Source organism: Neofelis nebulosa, chromosome 8 (genome assembly GCF_028018385.1).
Source record: "Neofelis nebulosa isolate mNeoNeb1 chromosome 8, mNeoNeb1.pri, whole genome shotgun sequence".
Lineage (NCBI taxonomy): Eukaryota > Metazoa > Chordata > Mammalia > Carnivora > Felidae > Neofelis > Neofelis nebulosa.
Window position 1 is genome coordinate 130,239,126 of NC_080789.1, and position 24,992 is coordinate 130,264,117.

The window sequence follows — 24,992 nt, forward strand, 5'->3', positions numbered from 1 at the left end:
CTTTCACAAATGCAGATGTTTTCTGCCCCTTTTCCTGAGAATCACTGTGAAACCCTCTAAATTGCTTTTCATGCATTTCACTAATTAGAAGGAAACCAGAAGTTCCAATTAATCATATCCCATTGTTCACGTTGCCCAAGTATGTTTACTCTTGTTAAAACATCCGTGAACTCTCCATGAGTCCCAATTAGACTTCTTTTTGAATAAACAAGAATCATAGAATGAGCATGTCGTGCCAGGCCAACGAGGAGGAAATACTCCTGTTGAATGTTGCACATCACTGCCTGAACAGCACGGGCTGGAAGGAAGGTAGAAAGTCACCCTCCTCCCGAGAGAGAGGACAGCACGAAGCCGCGCGGTGCCGAAAAGGACAGTGGGATCAAACAGGGCAGTGCACTTGGCCTATCAAACGGCCCGTCTGTTGTGGGACTTCGCGTTCCTGGTTCTCTGGGCTGGCCAGGAAAGCGTGAGTGTGCCCCTGCGTGTGTAAGTGTGAGGCCAGGCTGGCAGAAAGCGTCCTGCTCCCCTTGAGTGATGGGATCGGAGGCAGTCCTGGGGAGGATGTGAGCCATCCTCTGGCATGGGCAGGAGAGAGCGTAGCTGTCACCATCCCCTTCACCCGAGGCCGGGTAGGAGGGCCCATCCAGCGAGTGTAGGAGTGGGAGGCAGCTGGCAGGAGCTCGGTGGGCGAGGACCGCGGCTGCCAGGTGGGCCTGACTCACTGGGAGTCGGCCAGTGCCAGGGGCCCCATGAAAATCAAGAACAGGGGCCCCCAAGGGACCGGGACAAGGAGACAGAAACAAAAGAATAGCCATGACTCAGGGCATAGTCAGCTGTGGCCTGGCAACACCTGGGGCCAACAGATGGCAGCTGATGTCCTCATTCATTATCGGAACTTTTGTCCTTTTTCCTGGTAGGAAAGAGGTCAGCTACCACCAGAACGTAGTGCCTGTGGCTGAGACCCGGCCTCGTTGGTGGTCATATGAGGTCATATGCCTCACTCTGGGCGCTTCCAGACTAACACAGGCTCTTTAATAAAGTGTGTGTCTGAATTGTGGGTGTGTACTCTGATGTGGAGTGTGTGTGTGTGCGCACACGCGTGTGTGTGTGTGTGTGTGAGAGAGAGAGAGAGAAAGATTTATGCAGGTGCACACTGTGTCTCTTATAACAAAATGAAATTGAAGTTTTATCTTTTATTACAGCCCATGGTATACTCCGTGGGTTTGCATATTTCCTAATGCAAACCCAGCAAGACTAACATTTGGAAAGTGCTTATGAGCCATAAAGTTCTGTACCCAGTGCAAGGTACCACGGGCCCTATCATGATTCCTTACAGTAGAATATATGACTTGTAGGTCGTATGTTGCCCCTGAGCCCTTTAAATTTTTTTTTAACGTTTTTTATTTATTTTTGAGACAGAGAGAGACAGAGCATGAAGGGGGGAGGGGCAGAGAGAGAAGGAGACACAGAATCGGAAGCAGGTTCCAGGCTCTGAGCCATCAGCCCAGAGCCCGACGCGGGGCTCGAACTCACGGACCGCGAGATCGTGACCTGAGCTGAATTCGGACGCTTAACCGACTGAGCCACCCAGGCGCCCCAAGCCCTTTAATATTAACTGCCGTTGATGACATTTTGTAGGATCTGGATGGGGCTGGAGAAGAGCTACATAAAAGCAAAATGAAGACAGGAGATTGGAAGTTTCTCTAAGCTTTTCTCACACCATAAGTTGTATCCTTTAATAAGGTGCCTAAGTCCACAGGGCACGACTTTGTGCCAACAGATATTTAATATTGTCAGCTAATCCACACTTGTGCAGTGTTAGCACTAGCTTCGCCTTGTCCTCTTCTAATCCAACTCCAACTTTTTTATTTTGAAAGAATTAGGCTCACAAGAGTTGGCAAAGTTAGCACAGAGTTCCCGTATACCCCTCACCCAGCTTCCCCAAATGTTAATAGCTTACCAACTGTGTTACATTTCTCAAAACAGAGATTACCATTGGTGCTAGTTTACTATTGTTATTGGTACTAAACTATAGACTTCCTTTAAATTTTACCAGTTTGCACCAATGCCCTTTTTTCTTTCTGTTCCAGGACCCAGTCGCATTTAGTCCCCTTTTATTTTATTTTACTATTTGTTTGTTTGTTTGTTTGTTTGTTTGTTTGTTTGTTTGTTTTAAGGAGGCTCCACACCTAGGATGGAGCCTAATGTGGGGCTTGAATTCACGACCCCGAGATCAAGACCTGAGATCAAGAGTCAGGTGCTTAACCGACTGAGCCACCCAGGCGTGCCTCCCCCGCCCCCAACACACTTTTTATTTATTTATTTTTTAATTTATTTTTTTTTAACGTTTATTTATTTTTGAGACAGAGAGAGACAGAGCATGAATGGGGGAGGGTCAGAGAGAGGGAGACACAGAATCAGAAACAGGCTCCAGGCTCCGAGCTGTCAGCACAGAGCCCGACGCGGGGCTTGAACTCACGGACCGTGAGATCATGACCTGAGCCGAAGTCGGCCGCTTAACCGACTGAGCCACCCAGGCGCCCCCACACCTTTTATTTTTTAATGACTATCACAAAGAGTTATCCCTGGTCATCTGTAAATGCCCTGAATGCTGGTGATCCAAACAATGACATTTTGGCAGCCTTTAAAACATTCTGAAACAACCTAAGAGCCCAGCCTCAATTTGGTCTTAAAATAATTATGTTTTGCTAGAGTCACAGTTCTCAGCTTTAACTGCACACTGGCGCCTAACAGGACATTTTATAAAATCCCGGTGCCTGGCCCCCACCCCACCCCCATATTCTGATTTAATTGGTCTGGCTGTGGCCTAGGCATCAAGATCTTTCAAAGCTCTGCCATTGATTATTTAAAGTTGCCAAGTTTGAAAACCCCTGTTCTAGAAAGACAGGAAAGTTGGTGTGAATTTTCTCTGCTTCCTCCTATTATCCAAGAAGAGAAGCCGAGTTCACTCACGCTTTGAATATCTGGGGCCACATATGACCAATTATGTCATGACACACGCCAGGGACCTACACAATTACAGGCTCCCTCCGTCCCGGGGAGACTCGGGAAACCTAACGTTTAAGAATAAACTCATTCAGATGTAGTGTTTCCATGAGCACGTATGGTATAACTGAAATGTTCATTTATCAGTCATTGGCACCATCATTTCAGGAATGTTCTTTATACATTTTATTTTTTACTTATTTCCTTGCTGTTTTAACACCCCAGTTTTGTTTGGTGTTTTGTTTTTGCTTTCAGAGCCCGTGGTTCTGGGTTACATAATTTAAATCAGTAAAGCCGTGTTTTTAGTTATCTGATCTGTTTTCCATCAGCATTTTGTTTCCTCTGTTTGGGTTCCTTTTTATAGAAAAATAGTCTTGTTGAGGTATAATTGGTATACAAAGAACTGTACATATTTCACGCGTGCAATTCTGTGATTTTGGACTTATGCCAACATCCTTACCACCCAAGTGTTTAATTTTTTTGGTTAACTTTTACATTGTAAATTGGTGACAGAGGATCCCATCATCAAAAGCTCCAAATAACTTTTATCCTAGGGATGCCTGGCTGGCTCAGTAGTTAGAGCCTGTGACTCATGATCTCGGGTTCGTGAGTTCAAGCCCCACAGTGAGCACAGTGCATACTTACAAAAACAATGATACTATATTTTAAAAAACAACTTTTAGCCTCTTTCACAGAAATGGTCAAGCATACCCCACGCTGAAGGAATGATTTTCAGAGTACATTTAAATTTTAATTTGAATCTCCTCTGATAAATATTAAGAATGGTGTGTCAGATGCAGTAAATGAGTGTTCGTGTCCTGAAAACCTTGAGGTAGTATTTAGGAAGCTGAGGGGGAAGGAAACGTGTTTTTAGTCATCATTGCACATTTTAAGAGCCAGGTACGGCTAGAATGTATTTTCACATACCAATTAAGAAAATGACTAGTTCTCAGCCTCTTATTTAATCACAGACCCCCTTTGAAATTTGTTAACAAGTTACATTCCATTGCCTCCACCAAAGTTTATACACATAATAATTTATGCTTAAATTTTAGAGGGTTCACAGACACCATGAAGCCAGAATCCTAGCATAAGAACCAATTAAGGATTTTTTTTAACAACATGCTGTGTTTCAATTGATCACATCATTGATTGGTACTGTTTGCAGAGTCTGATTTGCCCAAATAATTTAGGTCTAAAGCGTCCGACTGGAAATGCATCGGTGGTCTCAGTGCTGGGACAGTGGGGAGACTCCTGTGCTCTGCGGTGTCCTTGAGTTCTTACTGTTGTTACTGGCATTGGCGGAGGCATCTGAGAAGGGTCTAGCTGATGAGCATTCGCTCTCAAGCTCATCTACAATTTTAAAATAGAGGGGACGCCTGGGTGGCTCAGTCGGTTAGGCGTCCAACTTCAGCTCGGGTCATGATCTCGCGGTTCACGAGTTCGAGCCCCACGTCAGGGTCTGTGCCGATAGCCCAGAGCCTGGAGTCTGCTTCGGATTCTGTGTCTCCCTCTCTCTCTCTCTCTGCCCCTCCCCAACTTGTTCTCTGTCTCTGTCTCTCTCTTTCTAAATAAAATAATCATAAAAATAAAGCAGGAAAGCAGCTTTCCAATTGCAGGAAGATACAGCTCTGGGAAAGTAATTTTAGAAATCGGTTTGCAAATTCCCATTCATTAAATGCTCTGTCCCAGGAGACTGGGGAGAAAAATCAGTGCCAGGACTTCTGTGCTTGGGTCGTAACTGCTCCTCCTGGGAACCTGCATTCAGCGCTCATCACTACCTTGGCGATAGCCCGTGTAGACATCAGACATATGGCAAACCACACTACCTTCTATTTAGTGACCAGAGAAGGGCTTTAGGACTCTTGCTGTGTGCAGCTGAGTTAAATAAAAAAGAATGGGGCGATCTGAGGAGGACTTAGGGATCCATGCTTCCTCCTGACCTTTTCATTCCCAGTGTGAGCTCTATGGTGGAGCTCAGATCCTGGAGATAGGCGAACAGTAAATTCAACTGTAGAGACTGTTTAGGGCGGGAGCAATAGTCTATATGTGGATGGCAGTCTCACACCGACAACCATATTGATCGATGGGGCATATGTGACGCTGACGTAGTCGTTCTTTAACCGGTGTTTGTTTAGCATCCACTGTTAAGCACTGGAAATACAGAAATGACTAGCCTTGACCTCTTGTAGGGCTTATATTTTTAGTTTAGGAGGTAAATAATCACATATAATGTAGGAGGTGCTATAAAAGAAAATTTGGAACAGACTTAAGAGAACATATTCCTCCGTAAAAAAAAAAAAAAAAATCAAAGCCGTAAAGTCAGGGACTGAACAGCTCATTATTTACTCATCTGTTTTTCTTGATGTGCATCTTAATTTCTCTCTCTCTCTCTCTCTCTCTCTCTCTCTCTCTCTCTCACACACACACACACACACACACTCACTCACACACTTGAAGGCCACTGCTTGAGAGTTTCTAGCTAAACCACTCGCCCTGAGCTGTCCTCGATGAGAACACATATTTCCGACAAAGGATACGAACTAGCTCAACATTCTTCCATTTGAAGAGAGCTCTGCCCACTCCCCCCCATCCAGTGAGGTCTGTAAGAATTTCATGCTCTTGCCGTTGGCCTTCTTTGGAAGCTCATCCCATGGGAGATGACCTGTCTACAATAAAGACCTCCCAAAGGCACAGCATATTGTTCTTCCTGGGGGGTCCAAAAAGCCATCAGCTCAGAGGGACTTTTCACACACCTCCACCCTCCGGTAGCACTGTATAAACAAAGCCCTCCTTAGGGCCTTCTCTATTGAAGGTGTCAACCCTCCTACCAAAAATCCATTTGTATTATATGTAGAAGCTAAGAGCAGCGTGTTAAATGAATGCGCCCAATTTCCGTTGCCCAGAAGCCGTTGCATATTTATTACTGACCCAACGGTTTGACCTTCTGCCACCGTAAACCAAATGAGTGTTATCTTGCTCAGCTTTAAAGATAGTTATCAGCCAAGCAGTAACATAAATACTCTGAGTGTCTGCTGGGCATTTTATTTTTTTATTTTTTTGCTTTGTTATTGGTAAATGCTCTGATGCGCATTCCCAAATGAAAAATCAATGGGAATAATGAAAACCAAGCTATCAGACATCTCTTAATTAAACTGAATAGAGAAAATGGCCCTTTGACCTATTTGTTCCCCATCCCACCCTGACTTCAAGAGAAAAGAAATATTTGAGGAAGGGACTTGGTGCCGAGACGGTGGGGTGTCACCTGGGCAGTGAAACGTCCTGCACGGTGAGGAGTCCTCGGTACTGGTGGCTGTAGCAGATGTGACTTTGAACCAAATACGAGAGCAGAAGATATGTTCACAAACCCAAAATGGCGGCCTGGAGTTTCCAGTTTACGTTTTAATCTGTCTTTTAGCTTCTGCCCAGATATCAGGCAGTTATCATAAGGGACCTTGGATGATCACCTGTCCCTTTAGTCTTGCCTTTGTAAGCAGCTTGCAGTGAGGAGATTTTTGCAGGCCCTTAGAATGGAGTGGGCCGGCTTTCTTCCACCTAGGGTCCCAGGGCTCCGGGTGTGGGGACCTCCACCTGTCCGTGGTTATCAGAACTCCGCATGTGTGTGCGTCAGGCCACACATCCCTCAGTTGTGGGCTGAGGAGTTCAAGTAGAAGAAGTGGAGAAAAGGAGTTCATTTTTCCTCAGAGGCTGGCTATTCAATTTGGGTGGATTCTGGCCTTCTTGTTCTCTCTGCTTCCTGACCGTTTTCTTACTTTCTAGCTATTTAATTGCTTGGTAACTGCGAAATCAATATATGGCTGCTAAGAAAGGAATTTCCAATTAAATAAACCGCCATTCTTTAAAAAAATATTTAAGGGGCGCCTGGGTGGCTCAGTCGGTTAAGCGTCCGACTTCAGCTCAGGTCACGATCTCGCGGTCCGTGAGTTCGAGCCCCGCGTCGGGCTCTGGGCTGATGGCTCAGAGCCTGGAGCCTGCTTCCGATTCTGTGTCTCCCTCTCTCTGCCCCTCCCCCGTTCATGCTCTGTCTCTCTCTGTCTCAAAAATAAAACGTTAAAAAAAAAAAATTAAAATATTTAATGTGAGGCCGCCTGGGTGGCTCAGTCAGTTAAGTGTCTTGACTCTTGGTTTGGGCTCAGGTCATGATCTCATGGTTTGTGAGTTCAAGCCCCCTATCGGGGGCCCCATGCTCTCAGCACAGAGCCTGCTTGGGATTCTCTCTCTCTCCCTCTCCCCCCTGCCCCCCGCCTTGTGCACTTGCTCTCTTGTTCAAAATAAATAAACTTTAAAAAATGTAATGGGAGGAATGAAATTAGAGAGGGAATCTCTTCCTCAGTTGTCTTCTCTTAACACAGATGAAGAAGGGCAGGTAGCAGCCTCAAGAGTCGTATCCAAGTAACACCCGCGTCTGTGTCTCCTCATGGACGGCGTCCCCACTTGGGGGCTCTTCACCGGGTGAATCCCTCATTCCCCCTGACACCCGAGTCGAATCCCCGGCAGTCCGTGTGGTCAGTAATGTTGGGCCATTGGGCTGGGCTGTGGATTGGTCTTGTGAGGGTCCTTGTTTAAAAAGATGGCTCCTGCCAGACCCTCGATCACAGATTGTTGTCAGGCAAGAGATTAAAATTTAACTCTGCCTGGGCGGCGGGTGGATTGCTCTTCTCATTTTTCTCAGATTCTCTGGTAGTTTGGCATCCATACGTTCCAGAGCCAAACAGCCAAAGCTGTTGGCATCTCCCCTGTGACCCAGAGCCCAGCCCTGTGAACCAGCTTCTTTATAGAACTCTGCACGCCGAGCCAGGACTGCCCCTGCCCTTAATTAGTTCAGGGCCCGGGACCAGACGGCTGGGGACAGCCCCGATGTCTCAGAGCCTGCCAGGATCATTGAAACCAGCCAACCCGAAGCCATTCCCCCTGCCCTGTCTTGCCTTTCCCATGGAAACCCCACTAAGGCTCTGAGTTCTCCTTATTCCTTGTCTGCCTCGTAACCAACACGGGGGCCTCCCCCCGTGGGCCTGTGTGGCCTGGTGTGCCTCTCATTGCCAGGGGAGCTCTGGATAACATTCAGCTTGGTTTTCAGCGGCGTTGACCTCGGCGTTGCCTCTAGGTCACCTTCGTAAACTGAGTTGCAGGCACAAACCCATTTCGGTGGCAGTCATCCCATCGAGGAGCACCTGCCTTTGAGCACCTAATACTTGTCAGGCAGTGTGCTAGGTGGTGGGGATGACTTTTTTTTTTAAGGGTTGAAAACTTACCCCTTAGAGGTAAGGTTTATATATTTTACATAATTGCATAAAAGTGTGCTGAATGCTTTGTAGATGACATGAACAGAACCCTGGACAAGTTTGAAAGAAACCCCAGATTGAAGCAACGAATGGAGACTTCTCTGAAAGACCGGAACTCAGCCTTGAACAGTGGCTAGTGTTTGGATAATGAGGATGGAGAGACTATTCCAATGAGGAGAAACAGCATGATGAGAGTCATAGTATAGAGCATGCATATAGCATGTGTTTGCAGGAGACTGAGCCTAAAGAGAAGATTCTGGGAGATTTTAGACACTTTCAGAGGCAGGAAGAGAGTGGCTAGAACTTATGAACCAATTATTAGGGGTAATATTTGTGTTCACACCTTCTGCTGATCACACACACACACTTCTACCTTATGAGGTAGGTCTCTGTTTTTCAGATTTAAAAGGCCTGTTGGGAGACAGTATACTCAGAGAAAGTTCCGTGGGGTGAGGAAAATACAGCAGCTTGTATGCCCGGGATGGGTGCTCCAGAGGGGAGCTCAGCTCAGGCTGGTGTGTGGTGTGGGAAGGTGGGTCAAGGAAGGTTTTCGGGGGGAGGACACAGGAAGGCTGGGTCTTGAAGGGTGGGTCAGCCTTCACTTGGTGAGGAAGGAGGGGAAGGACATTCTACAGAGGAAGCAATATGAGCTAAGGCACAGAGGTTTGAAACAACATGACCCCGTGGGGCATTATCTGCATCTCAGGTATGACCTTGGCACCCAGGCCCTCTGTTTCCAGATCCCATGTTCTAGTCGGATGGGAATTTATTCCACCTTTCTGGAAGAAGTCGATCCAGTCATTTGGTTTCAGAAACTTCCCCCCCCCCCCACTCCATTATTTTCTGTCCTTACTCAGAGAAGAGTAACCGAAACCGAAAGGTAAAGGTAATGGGGAAAAAAGAAAATGTTTTTCTAGGTGGAGATCCTTAGGAGGGAAAAGAGCCAGAGTTCCCCAGGTGGACGCTCTTGAGAAGCAGATTCCAATGCCCTCTCTCGAGCCACGGCCATGGGCTTCATTGAGAGAGGGATTTTGTGCAAAAGGTGCAGCCTGAATGAAGTCTTCAAATGGAGGTGGAAACCTCTGGCGTGTTGCCCGCCTTGCATTTGTTGGAAGCAAGCAGAAGCTTGGAAGGGCGAGCATTTTAATACCCTGAGTCAGGCAACGTTTGTCTCACTTTATCCACGTAGTGAGTCCAGCCTTTCACACATGCGCGTGTATCATAAACGTGTTCCACAGCATCAGGCACCTTGAGGAGGTTTTGTGTATCAGTTGGGTCTATTCAACACGAGCTTCCTGAGTAACTGTGATTATAGGGCGCTGTCCTCCAGGCTGGTACACTGAGATTGGGTCATGAGAGGGGAGGAAAAGGTGGACCCCTCTGCTCATACGTGCTCTGTGGCTTTGCCTCACTCTGCAAAGCCCACTGTCCTGAGCGGGGCCTCCCAGGCCCTTCCCTCATCCCTTTCTACTCACAGGACCCCAACATGTCAGATTTCTTCCCACCTTAGGGCCTTTGCACGTGCTGGCCGCACTGCTGGGAACGTGATTCCTCTTCTCTTCACTAAGTTGAGTCTTACTGTTTTTCAAATCTCACTGAAACGCCAGGCAGTGCTTCTAAGATCCCAGACTCCATCAGGTCCTTACATGTTCTTGTTACTCATGATCCTTGTACCGTAGGTGTTGGGTCCTAATACCATCCCGATTAGTAATTCTGCAATTAATTGGAAGAGCGGTTGTCTGTCTCCCTACGAGAATATAATCGTGAGGGGACTAGGGATCATGTCTATTTGGTTCACTGCTGCATCTGCAGTCCCTTTTTCAGAGAAGGTGATTAATTAACATTTACAAAAAGGAAGACGAAAGGGAGAGAGAAGGAAGAAGCACACAAGCGGCTCCGTTTGTGTGTCATCAGATGTCTCTGTGGTTCGCTGTTTAAAATGGCTTTAACGAGGTATAATTGACATGCAATAAACACACGTTAAAGAGTACAGTTTGATAAGTTTTGACATGTGGCTGCACCCATGAAACCATCACATCAAGATAATGAACATGTCCGTCATTCCCAAAAGTTTCCTCTTGCCCCCCTAAGAGCCCTCCCTCCCACCTCCTGGGCAACCAGCGATGCACCGTCTGTCACTGGAGATCGGTTTGCACCTCCTGGAGTTTTATAAAGACATAAAATCCTTTTATGTGGCTTCTTCCACCCAGCGTCATTATTTTGAGATTCATCCATGCTGCTGAATGTCAATAGCTCACTGTCTTTATTGGGGCAGAGTATTCCTTTCTGTAACTATGTGATGCTCATTCCCCTGTTGGTTTACATTTGGGTTATTCCCAGTTTTGAGCTGTTGCACGTAAAGTGTCTGTAAATCTGTCTGTGAAGGTCTTGGCGTAGGTATAGCTTTCCTTTTTCTCAGGTAAATACCTAGGATCAGAATGTCATATGGTGGGTGTAAGTTTCATTTCTTTTTAAAGCTTATTTAATAATTTTTGGAGAGACAGAGACAGCGTGAGCAGGGGAGAGGCAGAGAGAGAGGGAAAGAGAATCCCAAGCAGGCTCCGTGCTGTCAGCACAGAGCCCGACGTGGGGCTTGAACGTGAAACCACTAGATCATGACCTGCACCGAAACCGAGAGTCAGAGGCTTAACTCACTGAGCCACCCAGGCGCCCCTCATTTTTAAAGAAATGGTCTGTGATTCACTTCTCACCCCGTTCTACTTCTAGCAAGATATTGTGAAGTTTGCTCACGTTTTCTAAAGTGGGTTTTGAGTCCTTTGGGAAAGGAAGCACTGAGGAGTGTGGTGGTGTTACATAAGGGAATTCAGAACGAAAGAGAGAGAGACAGAGAGAGAGAGAATGATTACATCTTCATTTCAGCACCAGCGAGGAAATGGATAGCCGGTCGCAAACCCCGACTTTCTGATTGCCATTCCCCTCCTTCATGTCACACAGTATCTGCCGCTGACTCAGTACTTCCCAGATAATTCCTGAAGGTTCTCCATATATTGAAAACTTGGGAGGGAGGTGAAGGTCTGCATTGATCTGTGATCCGGCCGTTCTAAGGCACACACACCTGTGTCACAAGAAGTTTCTGCAGACTCCAAAGTCCTAACCAATTTGTCTCTCTCCTCCTCAGGGGACACTTAAACTGGCTTCAACTGGATCGAAGAGTATTGGAACACGACTTCCCCAAAAAGTCGGGACCAGTGGTTTTGTACTTCTGTGTCAGGTAGGTGTTCATCCCCAACCTTTTGCTTCTTTTTTTCTTTGTCCAGAAAAGTCTGGGAGGGCAACATGGTTACAAGAAAGGGGAATCAAGTCCTGGTCCATTGCCAACGACAGAGGTCCCAGTATAGCTGCATTCCCAGGAGACGTGACCACAGGGCATGAGTGTCCAAGGCATGTCAGTGTCTGTGCACGAACACACGTGTTTGTGCTCTTGTGCTAAGATGCTTGTGTGGAATGAAGATAAGAGCCTCTTTTTTATTTTTTTTTGCTTTTTTTTGTGGGGGAGGGGGCATATATCTTAAACAAAACTGAGCCTCCTATAAGAACACACCCTTAGATTATTATTGTTTTTGGCGGTAGTCATTTGGAGCGACATCACAAATGTCTGTCTCTTCTTTCCTTTTATCACATGTGGCACCTGGCCTCTTAAAACTTGCCTAGTTTATCCCAAGTAGGAATAGTTGAAATGCAGCCGCTCAGTGCCTTCCCCGGGAAGGGAAGATATGGCCTGATAAATTACCAGAAACAATGGGCATTTTCTGTTCGCTAATCTATTGTAAGTTTTATTTGGGGACTGCAGAGAATATAATTTGCTTCTCATGGTTAACATTTGCAAACATCTTTTTTTGAGACAGACAGAGAAGGCACAAGTGAGCAAGGCCGAAGAGAGAGAGGGAAAGAGAATCCCACGAGGGGCAGAGAGAGCAGAGAGAGAGAGAGAGAGAAGCAGGGCTCATGCTCCCCCGAAGTGGGGCTTGAGCTCACCTGATGCGGACTTGAACCCACGAACAGTGAGATCATGACCTGAGCTGAAGTAGGACGCTTAACTGACCAAGCCTTCTGGGCACCCCAACGTTTGCAAATGTCTTAGGAGGTCAGCTGGACTTCTCACCTTCATTTGCAGAAGGTTTTGGCAAGTCAGAGAGGGGGCCTTGTCACAGGTTCAAGGGCAGAGCCGGGATCTAAGCGTCCAAATCCAGCAGGAGCACCCAGTCCTTGGAGCCACCAGGCAGTTTCTGTGCAGAACCTTCATTGCATATAACTGCAGAGGCATTTGATCTCGAATGTCTCCATCTTCCAGTGAATACTTAACCGTATTGCCCAGTACATCTACCCCGTTCTTGTAAAATACGTTCACAGAAGTTCAAGAGCAGGACACAAACGGTTCGCGGTTCAGTTCTTCCTCAAGAGCATGGTCAGGGATGCCCTTTCAGACATAGCTCTCCCGATACTGCAGAAGGCATCGGAGAGCCTAAAGAAGAGTTAAAGGGCCCGTTTAACAGGCGGGAATATGTATCTTTACCTCAGCGGGGGGAGCACATTTAAACTTGGGCTTAATGCCGTTTTCATTTGCTTAATAGCTGCAAACATACCACAGCTAATCTTGGCCGTTTCCATTACTGATGGGCATGCTCTTGATGTCACAGTCTATTTGATGGTGGCCCACATTTTCTCAGATAAATGGAAGAGTAACAGTAACAGTGCCACCAAAAGGGGAGGCAGCATCAGGCAAAGCTCAGTTGAATTTAAGCGTTTCATTCACCTGTAATCGAAGGTGGGTGAGTACCCTGGCCATATATCAGGATCTCTCCTCCTTTCCGCCGCTTTTCCCCAACATTAACCAGGAAGAGAGAATCCTGGGCTGGTTGCATATAGCTCTTTTTTGGAAGGGTCTGTCATGAGCTGAGTTATCGGTGGGTTTGGGGAACTGATCCTTGGAGGAGAGCTTGGGGCGCCATGAGATTGCCCAAGTGACACGTTTGTCACTGAGGATACCTGGGCTCTCCAGGCTGACTTCTGTCTGTGAAACCAGCTGCACACAGGAGAGCCACGGAGGTAGATTCCGTGCTAACCCTACGGAGAACCAAGAATGGACCCATCTTCCTACTTGACCGCAGCAGGCACCTCGCAGAACACTCCCAGGAAAAAGCTCTCCAAGTCCCCATTTAGGGACAGACTCCCAGCAGAATGCTGCCCACAAGCTGAGCTCCTTCTACGGCTCATCACAAAAGCTTCTCTTTGTGGAGAGCCTCCACTGTCTATGTCCAGGTACTTCTTGGCCACCCAAGGGCTTCAAACTCAGCAGGTCCAAAGCCAAACTCATCATCTTGATCTCCCCAGGCCTTCCGTGGTGCCTCGCAGCTGTGACATCATCTTCCATTCAGTTAAAGCCTATAGGCTTTAACCTTGAAGTCTTTCCTGTTCTTCAAATTCTTCGGTGCGTTAATCCCCCACTGCTGCTTCTGTCCCCCATCCTGTCCTCTCCTCTTTATTACCCGAACTCAGTCCCCCATTGCCTGTCGCTCGAACTATTGCAGCCACCTCCCGGGGTGGCTGTCACCTTGGCACCAGTCCCAGAAGATCCTGGCTCCCTGACCCCACTCTCCGGAGGCCCCACTTTTCTGCTAGCTCAGCAACATAGCAGCAAAACACCAACAGTCTGTTTCCTCCAAGAGAGGAGGCGGGGTTCCCTCCTGCAGGTGAATTGCGCATTTATACTTGGATGCCTGGGAAGGATTCCCAGCTTAGGACTCAGTGCCTTTCCAGGGGTGCCCACAGGCTATCTTCTCCAAAGGAGTGATATGAAAAATTATCCTCATAAAAGACCCAGACCTTGGACTATGCCAGAGTCCATAAAGGGGCTCATGTCCAGCTGGGCAATTTCCCTGTGTGCTCACACTGACCTTTCTCAACAAGAGTGCGCCCGCCGGAGCCCCAACCGTCAGTACACGTCAGTACGCGTGCATGCCTGCGAGCGATCTCTCCAGCCACTCCTGGCCTTTCTCCTTTTGTTTAAACATCTGTTGATTACATCTCTAGAATACGTCTTCCGTCAGCCTTCATGGAAAAGAATAAAAGCACCCAATAAAAGACCACGGAAAAGTAAGCCAAGATTTAGGAATTCATCCAGTGGAAATATTAACCCTGCACCACTGGGGATCTCAGTTTGGGCCGCCATCCCAGCATGGCTTATTGTTTGGCAATTATATGTTCTTTTGCTGTAATGCATATTTAAAACATCTGTGAGAGAAAGGGCGGAATTATCACCTCCGTTCAACCGATTGTGAAAACTGAGACCCAAATGGATTAAATGAGGTGAATTTGAACTCCGAGGATTCTGCTTCATCCTCTGAGCATGTCCTCCTGGCAGGGCCTGAAGGTGGTGTCCTGCTGCTATAGGGTCTCAGAATGGCAGGACAGAGGACTAAGAGTCCGCCTTCATTGACCCGCGATTTAGCCTAGAAAGGACCTCGACCCTTGTCCTCCTCCGTCAGATCGCCAGGAGTGCTGATCACCGGGGCTGCTGAGCCTTAATAATTACCTAAGAAGGAAAAAGGTCAGAGGGAGGGGAAGTGTCCATTATTAAACACCTATGCCTTATTCCGGATGACGGTACATCTTCACAGCCCATGAGTGTTATTACTCCTAAAGACGGGGAGGTAGGGTTCAACGTGCTGATTCTCCCTCCCAACATGGCTGGTCAGTTATCAGGTCTGTGCATTTAGGTCTGACTCCAAACCTGGACTGCCCGCCCCGCCCCCCCCCCCCCACATACACACACACACCACGCTGCCTCTGTCTCCATACGGGAAAAGCAACTCCGTGATTGCTTATCAGAGAGTCTATCAGGGCCACAGGCCCCGGGGTCAGGATCAATGACCTTGGTCCACCTCGTGTTCCATACTTGGCTGGGGCTTCAGAACCAGGGTCCATCTGCACAGATGGCGTCCGAGCTGGACGCACCCCCACTGGGTGAGAGGGCGCAGGGAGCAGCCCTGACATTGCGGATCTAGCCCTGCTGAACTCCCGAGTGTCCGTGGCAGGGTGACAGGAGGACGTTGGCCAGTAGCAGGTTGGTGGTGGGCTGGAATCTCCACATTGATGGAGGAAGGGACATCGTAGACGGTAAAACAGGAGTTTGCCGAAGCTGAGATGTGTGCGCTTCGTCCCGCTTGAGAAACCCCTGCCATTTGCTCACCAGGGCGAGCTCCCGGGGGAAGGCGTTCTGTCCTGCACTGTGCTCTTTCCTCCACTGTAAAGAGGACGCCACAGTCCCAGTGGCACCCTGAGCCGCATCGCTGTGGGGCCAGGAGGGCCAAAACCCACTCTCATTCCAGCTGTGGAGAGGGAGTGAGCGTCCCCCCTTGGGGACGCCGTGCCGCACGCCGACCGTTGGCAGTGGGTTCAGTTACTGGGGCACGGATGCCCACCTGGCACTTACTCTGTCGTGGGCGCTGTCTTAGGAGCTGAGGGTAGAGTGATGAGTGAAACAGACAAGCCCCTCCCCTCGTGCATGGCGATTTCCCCACATGCCCAGGCCCTCGCCGCCCTGCCTGTCCTCATCCCTGCCAGTTCAGCCCAAACCCTGTTATGCACCACTGCAACCTCTCCCTCGCCCGGGACCTCCCTTTGCTGCTGGTCACGTGCGCACACACACAACACACACACACACGCACGCACGCCCTCGTGTGCACACGCACATACACACGCACGAAGCGGGGGGGATCGGTTCAGTCCCATATGTCTTTTATCTCTACCCCTGAGCTGCTGAGTGTGGTCTGGGGAGGGGGACCACACACCTGCAAGTTGGTGCAAGATTGCTTGTGACCAGCCTCACACAGACCGGCGCTGTTTCTGTCACTTGTGCCTGCGCAGGGCCCTCTACGTTGCCCTCTATGGCTTTTCCTCTTGCCACAGACTCCAACCCAGAAGCTCGCCCCTTGGCTCCAAGAAGGCGACTTGGCCTGTGATTTTGTGGAGGAAACGAAAGCCGGCCCAAGGGAGCTTCGTCGGCTTCCTGCCCCTTACTTGTACCCGCCATCTTTGCGGCCTCCTTCCTCACCCACTGCGGACGTGCTCCCGCACGTGCACCCCCTCGGAGGAAGACGGACCCTTATCCCAGCATCCGAGGCCGGCAGGTCCGCATGTGCTCCAGTTCTGGCCCCTTCCCATGACCTTGACTCTCGCCCCTGACAAAATACCCTCCCCGACTTGCATCCTCCGTCAGCGACGGCCCCCTTACTTCCACTCCTGTCCACAGCAGAGGTCTGGAAGGATAGGTCTGCCCTTGTCTGCTGTGTCCACGTCCACTGGCTTCTCGGCTGGTGGCTCCCACCGCCATGGTCACTGGGAGGTGTCTAGGCCCCCAGATTCCATGGGCGCTCCTCTGCCTGAATCGATGACGTCTTCATCTGTGTGACCCCAAACTCACTCCTCTTTCCGTGGCACCTCCTCGTCTGCGTAATGGGCTTCGCTGACACCCGGCGGGAAACTCCTCACTCTCACCGGCGTCCTTGCCTTCCTTTATTCACAAATTCCTCTCACTTCTGTGTCTTAAATAGGTCTCGTACCCACCACTAAACCTCTCCTGGTGGCAGCCCCTTCCAGTCTCCTATGCATTACCACTGAATATCTTTCCAGAATTCTCATCTGACTCCCTACTCAGAATTTTCCTGGCCTCCCGTTATCATGCTGCTGTCATTCAACAATGTCAACAATGTCATATTCAACATTCAACTACAGACCAGTGGTTAGGACTGTGAGACAAGCTCTGCAGATTTGAGAACAATGAGCCTCTGACCGTATTCACCAAGCAAGCTTAAGAAACAGGCCAAGAAAAGTTCTAGGAAAAATATCCCTACACATCCAGGGAAATCTTCCTGTATTTTTGTGGGAACACGTTTGTGCTCAGAATGATTACTCCGTGTTTGGGCTGTTTTTTTTTTTAATTGTGTATTCTTCACCTGAGCGTCCCTGCAACTCCGATCATCCACGCTGTTTGTAGGAAAATAAACCGAGGTTAGGTTTGTCTCCTCAAACCGAGTTTCACAAACAATAAACTGAGCACAAAAAGAGAGAGAGAGAGAGAGAGAGAGAGAGAGAGAGAGAGAGAGAGAGAGAGATGATCCCAGGAAGCTTGAATCTGGGAGAGGGGATTTTACAGCCAAGTTTATGGTCTGATGGTTGGTGTGTTTCCTGGCTGGTTGAGACAAGCAACTCCTGTTTCTTGTCACCATAGTAACAATGACGGTATGGATCTAAAATGAGGTGCCTGCTAAGCAGAACTTGCTAGATCAGGTCTTTAAGGAAGCGCCCCCCTCCCTCCCCACTCCAGTTGAGCTTTTAGACCTGTTCAGATCCTAAATATCAGAGATATTTGGCCCCAGAAACTCACAACAGTATCAATTATCCTTTTCATTATGATCGCTCCTTTTTGCCACTAAAAGTCAGCATTCCAAATGTGACATTTGTGTGTGCGTTAGGAAGTGAAATGAGTGGTCCATTTAACTAACACTTGCTGTAAATATTCGGTGATTCCCAAGTGCCAAAGGGAGAATGTGAGAGAGAAGAGGAGGAGCTGGGGGTGGGGGGGCAGGCAGAGGAGGAAACCTGACTGAGATCCTGTGGTTGGACCCCATTCAAGCCGCCACGGTCTGAGGCGTCCACACGTTAAAGGGGACAAGACTCCCCAAGGCTTCAGAACCTCTTGATTATTGTGTATGCCCAAACACAGAATAGCATAGCACGCATTTATCCTAGTTCAGACCCTCTGATGAAACAGCTCAGGTCGGCATCTTCTGGGCCAGGTTGGGTGTGAGGTTGCTTATGGAATTCGGGGAACAGACTCATCAAAGGTTGGCCCTTTGGCTCAAAAAAAAAGACCTAAGATTCAGTACTGCTAAATGTGCTGAAGAACACGTTTTCATGTGTAAGTTTTATTATTACTCAGATACAGTGAGGCCAGCACATCAGGGGTAGAGGAAGGAAGACGGCCATTGGAAAGATAGTTTGCTGTTCACAGCTCCCAAGAGGGGGGAGCAGGCCACACCAGACAGGGCTGCAGGGCCGCACAGGGAGACCCAGCGCTGGTCAGGAGGCAGATGGAGTGGGGGGGGGTGTGGGCAAGAGCCTTTGTTTTGTGGTTTCTCCAGGAAGGAATGGGTGAGGCAGGGTAGGCAGATTTAGCACTGGCTACTTGGAATAATTTCAGTGGGCTTTGGGGCCTGAGGGCTGTCCAGAGTTGTCTGGCCCTGGCCCTGGGGTGATTAGGGCAGGAACTTAGTGCCCTGGGGTGTGAGCACCCCACAGAGGAGCAGGAAGGGTGTGTGAGCTCGGATCTCTAGGAACCGGTCAACCCCGGGAGGGGCTGTCCCTCCAGAGCCACCAAGGTCCCAGAAGTCTGAGCACCAAAAACCCATGGTTAATACAGAGCCAGGCTTGGAATTGTCTGCGGAGACCCTGTCAAATCTACAAGAAAGCCTTCAGTTCCCTGGGTTTACCCAGAGACCCGGAATTTTCTTTGTGAACCAGGTCTTGAAGGAAGCACACCACCCCCCCCCAACTCCCCGCACTGGTAGTTAAAGAAATGCAACATTGCCACCTACTGCCAGAAAGGAGGCTCTCTCCTGAAAATCAAAAGGAACAGAACTGGTTTAAAAAAAAAAAAAAAAATCCCTACTTTGTACCCAAACCATCAGTGTTTCCTGCTTCCCCAGAAGTTTCTTCTCCCTGTGCTCCCGCAGTTTGCCCTGAGCCTGGATTGAGATGTCCAAGGTCTGTTTTTCTCTGGGCATTTTGACTTGCAAGGCTTCCCTAGCACAGATGGCAAGTTCAGGATGAGTCAAATATCCAGGGTTACGGAATAATAATATGACAGGCCCGGGGCTCACAGTGCTTTCCAGGCTGTTTCTTGGTGATAAAGGTTAACAGGAAGCTGCTTTCCAGTTTCTGTCAAGAGGAGGTGGTTTATTTTCCTCATCTCAGAGTATATCGTTATTTCCTCTGCCTTCCTGCCCCTTGTACAGCCAGACAGCGGAGAACTCGGCGCAAACGAATGCTGTTGCAGAGAACAGGATTGACCCTCTCCTCTCCACTTTCCGTTGCTAGAGAGAGCGGGGTGGGTGGGGGGGAGCGTTGTGTTTTTCTCATACACTCTTGAGGAGAAAATTGTCGGGGTTGGGGGGGGGGGTAGTCAGTGAATGTCTTCACTCCTTAGTTCTCAAGAATTAAAACAAAAGCAATAAAGACATAAGGCATTTTGTCGGAAATTACGTTCTTTCAGACCCCATAGATTTAGACTCACAATTATTACGGCCGGTCTAAGGTCACTCACTGTCAGACTCAAGAAACCTCTGCTGTTGTTCTGACTTTAAGATTCAAGGTGATCAGCAGCTTGCTTGTACAACTTCCCATGTTGTCAGTGAGCAAAGGGCAGAGGGGCAAGGCCTGGGGTGGAATGTCAGTGCCCCCCGGGGGCGGGGGGTGGATTTCCGGACGCCCAGGAATTGGTTATTTCTGAGGGCCTTCATTGTTCATTGCCCAGCTCACTGTCCCGTCCTGGAAACTCCACTCATCTGCGAGTGGGGAGAAGTGAACTTGAAGGCAGGGTCTTTGGCCCACACTTACTTACTAAGCCCCTGTGTGTGTGCCAGGCGCTGTATTAGTGCTGGAGGTGCAAAAAAGCTCTCCAGGAGGCAGTAGTAGCCTAGAAAGAAGACGCCCGAGGGAACAGAAAAGTATGGCCTGTAGCAGCACCACGAGCAGAGGTGGAGCCCTTCCCCGAGGGCGTCTGCGGAGTCCCTGAAAACAAGGTGTTCTGGAGTGAGGGCAGAAGGGAGCAGGGGTGGGTTGGGGTGTGGGAGGGCGGTGGTTTCTGGGGTGAGAGCGGGTAGCTTGAACAAAACGAGATTCTTCTGTAACGTGCCATGCCTGCAAATTGGCCTCCCTCCCTTCCTCCCCTCTCCCTTTCCTTCCTTCCTTCCTTTCTTCCTTTTTTCTAATTTTGCTGTTGACCCTTCACAACAAATGTAGATTTTTTTTTTTTTTATTAAATCAAATTTAACTTATTTTGCTTTAAGACTTAGAGTTTGTGGGACGCCTGAGTGGCTCAATCAGTTGAACGCCCGGACTCTTGATGTCGGCTCTGGTCATGATCTGGGGGTCGTGGGATCGAGCCCCCACATCGGGCTCTGTGCTCAGTGTGGAGCCTGCTTGGGATTCTATCTGTCTCTCCCTCTGCCCCTCTCCCCTGCTTGCACGCATGTGCTCTCTCTCTGAAATAAAAATAAATAAAATAAAATAAAATAAAATAAAATAAAATAAAATAAAATAAAATAAAAATAAATAAAATTTAAGAAAGACTTAGAGTTTGCTGCTTCATTTCAAGTCTCTGCTAGTGGAGAAGCGAAAGTTTGCCTTCCTCCCAGGCCGCAGCAGACCCTTTGCTGAGACCTCCATGACCTCAAATACCTGCTCCAAAAGCAGGAGGCAAGGTGCTTTCTGTTTTTTTTTTTTTTTCTTTTTTTCCCTCTTCTTCTTCTTTTTTTTTTCTTTCAGGGAGAGAGCAGGTGGTAGAGACCCACCAGCCTACTCATTCCCAGGCTTTGCAAGAATGGGGGCCATACTGTCATCTCCAAACATTTTATAGACTCTCACTTGGTGGTAATACTGATTGAACGTATCCGCTAATATCAGGAGTTACTCTGGAATCACTCACAAACCAAAGTGATCGGCCTGGTGTTAATCATGGCAGCCTCTGCACGTGTTAGAAAAACGGTAGAAGGCATTATTAGTCTACAGACAAGAGGGTTGCCAACTGGTGGGCTGTGGGCTCGTCCTTGCCTAGGGATGGGTTTTGTTTGCCTCGTACCGTGTTGGTTTGTTCTTTTGGCTGTTGTGGGAATCTGGAGGAGTTTCCAGCATCTGACCGTGGTAGACTTCTTGGGTGGAGAACCACTGACTGGGTCCTGCTATCTTCCATCACAGTCTGGAACACAGAAGCCCAGAGAGATTATGGGATCTGCCCTAAATCCTACAGTGCTGGGCCCAGGCCACTGGTCTCTTGATTTCCTCCCCAGGTTTCTTTCCATCACATTGTAACGCTGTTCTCGAACGTAGCACTTGTCTTTTCCTTTTGCCTTCTGCCATCTCGGGGTAGCCCCTGTTTCCAGGAGGCAAGGATCCAGTGCCCCACAGGAGCAGTCACCCCCACGCGGGGTCTGTTCCCCTTCAAGGCTCTGCATTCTGTCCCCCGCCTCCGTGACCACAACAGCTATTCCCTGCACGCAGCTGGTCCTGAGACAGATACAAGTGCCTTATCTAATTAAGTAATTTAATGCACTCCAAAGTCGATGTGTAAAGGTGTAGTAAATGTATAAATAATTTCAGCATGTTTCATCGTGAAAAAAATCTATAAGCTTCATCTGGATAAAAATTCAATCTCATTTGGCTTGATGTGCATTAATATCAGAGCGTTCCCAACACTTGCCTCAGCTCTCGGGATACGCAGAAATCAAAACACACCTCACCGCCTTTGGGGAGACATAGTGTAACCATTTCAAAGAGAAGTAGGGCCCCCCTTCTTCAACTGAGCAGAAGAAATTATCTTTAAGAAATCCAACTTGGGGCGCCTGGGTGGCGCAGTCGGTTAAGCGTCCGACTTCAGCCAGGTCACGATCTCGCGGTCCGTGAGTTCGAGCCCCGCGTCAGGCTCTGGGCCGATGGCTCGGAGCCTGGAGCCTGTTTCCGATTCTGTGTCTCCCTCTCTCTCTGCCCCTCCCCCGTTCATGCTCTGTCTCTCTCTGTCCCAAAAATAAATAAAAAATGTTGAAAAAAAAAAAAAAAAAAAAAGAAATCCAACTCAACAGTGATTAGCACAAAAAAAATATGTTGAAAACAAATAATATTTTTTAATTGATTTTTAAAAATTATTTTAGAGAGAGAGAGAGAGATCGCGTGGAGAGGAGAGGGGCAGGCGGGTAGAGGGAGAGAGAGAGAATTGTAAGCAGATTCCACGCTCAGTGTGGAGCCGGATGCAGAGCTCAGTCCCATGACCCTGGGATCGTGACCTGAACCGAAATCAAGAGTCAGATGCTCAACCGACTGAGCCACCCAGGTGCCCTGAAAACAAACAATATTATTTAAAAAATTGGAAAGCAGGTCAGGAAAAAGAAAGTACATGGTCAGATTTAATCTGTACTCTCGGAAGCTGATGGCTGTCCCAGGTCCTTGAACCATGGTGAAGGTTGGCAGACATAGCTGTCCTAATGTGCTAGAAGGGGGCTTGAAACACTCTGCTTTCTTTCAGAAAGGAACCATGGGAAAACTGATCACACCTTTTTCTTTTCCATAGGGATTGGGAGTTTTGGTCCTCACATCCAATCCTGTAGCTCAGAAAACAGTCGATCTCAGTTGCTGCTTCTGTGGTTCACTTGCAGTCTTGTCTTTCAGGTTCTACATAGAAAGCATCTCGTACCTAAAGGATAATGCCACCATTGAGCTCTTCTTCCTGAATGCTAAGTCCTGTATCTACAAGGTAAGAACTTTTTCTTCCCGTTCAGCTTCCCCCTGAAATCTGAGAGTAGCATTTGGAGCTGGCAATCCCAAGTTGCTGCCCCGATGTGATTGTATTGATTAGTAGACGTAATTTATAAGTGACTTAGTATAAATAAATGAGAACGTCGTGGAAGTAATACTATCTGTTTAATAACGGGACTCCTCCGGATCCTGTCACTCTTTGGCTCCTTGGAGGTGTGCCTTCGTCCCTCAACCTGGCAACTGAGACAAAGGGGAGACGTGGACGGGGAGGGCAGATGCACAGGGTCCACGCGGATCGGTCTCTGAAGGATGAGTGGGCTGCTTATAACCAAATGCATGCGTATTGACCGTTTTTAGATGTTCTGGCAACATCTCTCAGTGATGCAATTTGCATCAATTGGCACTTTAGGCTGGACAGATTTTTTTTTAAGGATGCTAAAATACACATAAAATTCATCGTTGTAATTACTGGTAAGTATACCGTTCAGTGATATTAAGTCCACTTACAGTGCCGTGCAGCCATCGCCTCCATCCGTCTCCAGAACTCTTTGCATCTTGCAAAACTGAAACGCCGTCCCCACTAAACGCTCACTCCCCGATCTACCCATCCCCCCAGCCCCTGGCCATCACCATCCTACTTTCTGCCTCTATGAATTGGACTACTCTAGGGACGTCACGTAAGAGGATCCTATAGTGTTTGTTCTTCTGTGACTGGTGCATTTCACTCAGCAGTAGGACCTCAAGGTTTATCCACGTTATAGTACAGGTCAGAATTCCCTTTCTTTCTAAGGCTGAATGATATTCCGTTGTACGTATAGACCACATATTGTTTATCCATTCATCTGTCAATGGACACTTGGGTTGCTCACACCTTTGGGCTATTGTGTTTAATGCTGCTGTGAACATGGGCCTGTAAATATCTCTTCAAGTCCCTGCTTTTAGTTTTTTCGGGTGTGTACCCAAAAGTGGAACTGCTGGATCATATGGTCATTGTACGTTTCATTTTTTGAGGAGCTGCCATATTGTTTTCCACAGTGACGGCACCATTTGTATTCCCACCGACAGTGCATAAAGGTCCCAGTTTCTCTACTTCCTCACCAACACTTGTCATTTTGTGGGGGGTTTTAATAATAGCCACCCTGCTGGGTGTTAGCCAGTATCTCATTGTGATTTTGATTTCCATTTCCCTAATGATTCCCTAAAGATGCTGAGCATCTTTTCAGATGCTTGTTGGCCATTTGTACATCTTCTTTAGAAACATGGCTATTCAAGGGACAATTCTTTCTTTGTAATATTGTTTTCTAATTTTTTTTTAAGTTTATTTGTTCTTGAGAGAGACAGAGCATGAGTGGGGGAGGGGCAGAGAGAGAGGGGGAGACACAGAATCCGAAGCGGGCTCCGAGCTGTCAGCACGGAGCCCAGTGCAGGGCTCGAACCCACGAACCGTGAGATCATGACTTGAGCCGAAGTCGGATGCTTAACCAACTGAGCCACCCAGGCGCCAGTCAGGAGACAGTTCTTAACTGGGTAGGACAGTCCCTCGCCCTGCATCAAGTTCACATGCTTGTAGTGTTTCCTTTCATTGGATAACCCAAAATGCCCACACACATTTCTAGCACACACCCCCTCCCTCGGGAAGGAGGCTTGCAGAACACCCTGAGAGCCTCTCCTGGGAGAACGTATTTGAACACCCACACTGGTGCTCATGAAGGAAGCCTTCAGGGCACCACCTCAGGCCAGCTCATTAATCACCACAGAGAAAGCTGATATTTAAGAATATCACACCGTGTATATAAACCACAATTTCTTTATCCATTCATCAGTTGATGGACATTTAGGCTCTTTCCATCATTTGGCTATTGTTGAGAGTGCTGCTATAAACATTGGGGTACAGGTGCCCCTATGCATCAGTACTCCTGTATCCCTTGGGTAAATTCCTAGCAGTGCTATTGCTGGGTCATAGGGTAGGTCTATTTTTAATTTTCTGAGGAATCTCCACACTGCTTTCCAGAGCGGCTGCACCAATATACACAATGGAATACTACGTGGCAATGAGAAAGAATGAAATATGGCCTTTTGTAGCAACATGGATGGAACTGGAGAGTGTGATGCTAAGTGAAATAAGCCATACAGAGA

General features: G+C 48.1%; 1 protein-coding gene across 12 annotated transcripts in view; it reads left to right on the top strand.

The window, feature by feature from the left end:
* FRMD4A (FERM domain containing 4A) overlaps positions 1 to 24,992 on the top strand; it is a 614,411-nt gene that overhangs the window by 468,094 nt on the left and 121,325 nt on the right. For all 12 annotated transcript variants that reach the window (XM_058682170.1, XM_058682174.1, XM_058682172.1 and 9 more), the window contains 2 exons: positions 11,449 to 11,541; positions 22,770 to 22,854. In XM_058682170.1, the coding sequence (XP_058538153.1) occupies positions 11,449 to 11,541; positions 22,770 to 22,854 (178 nt within the window). The remainder of the gene's footprint in view (positions 1 to 11,448; positions 11,542 to 22,769; positions 22,855 to 24,992) is intronic.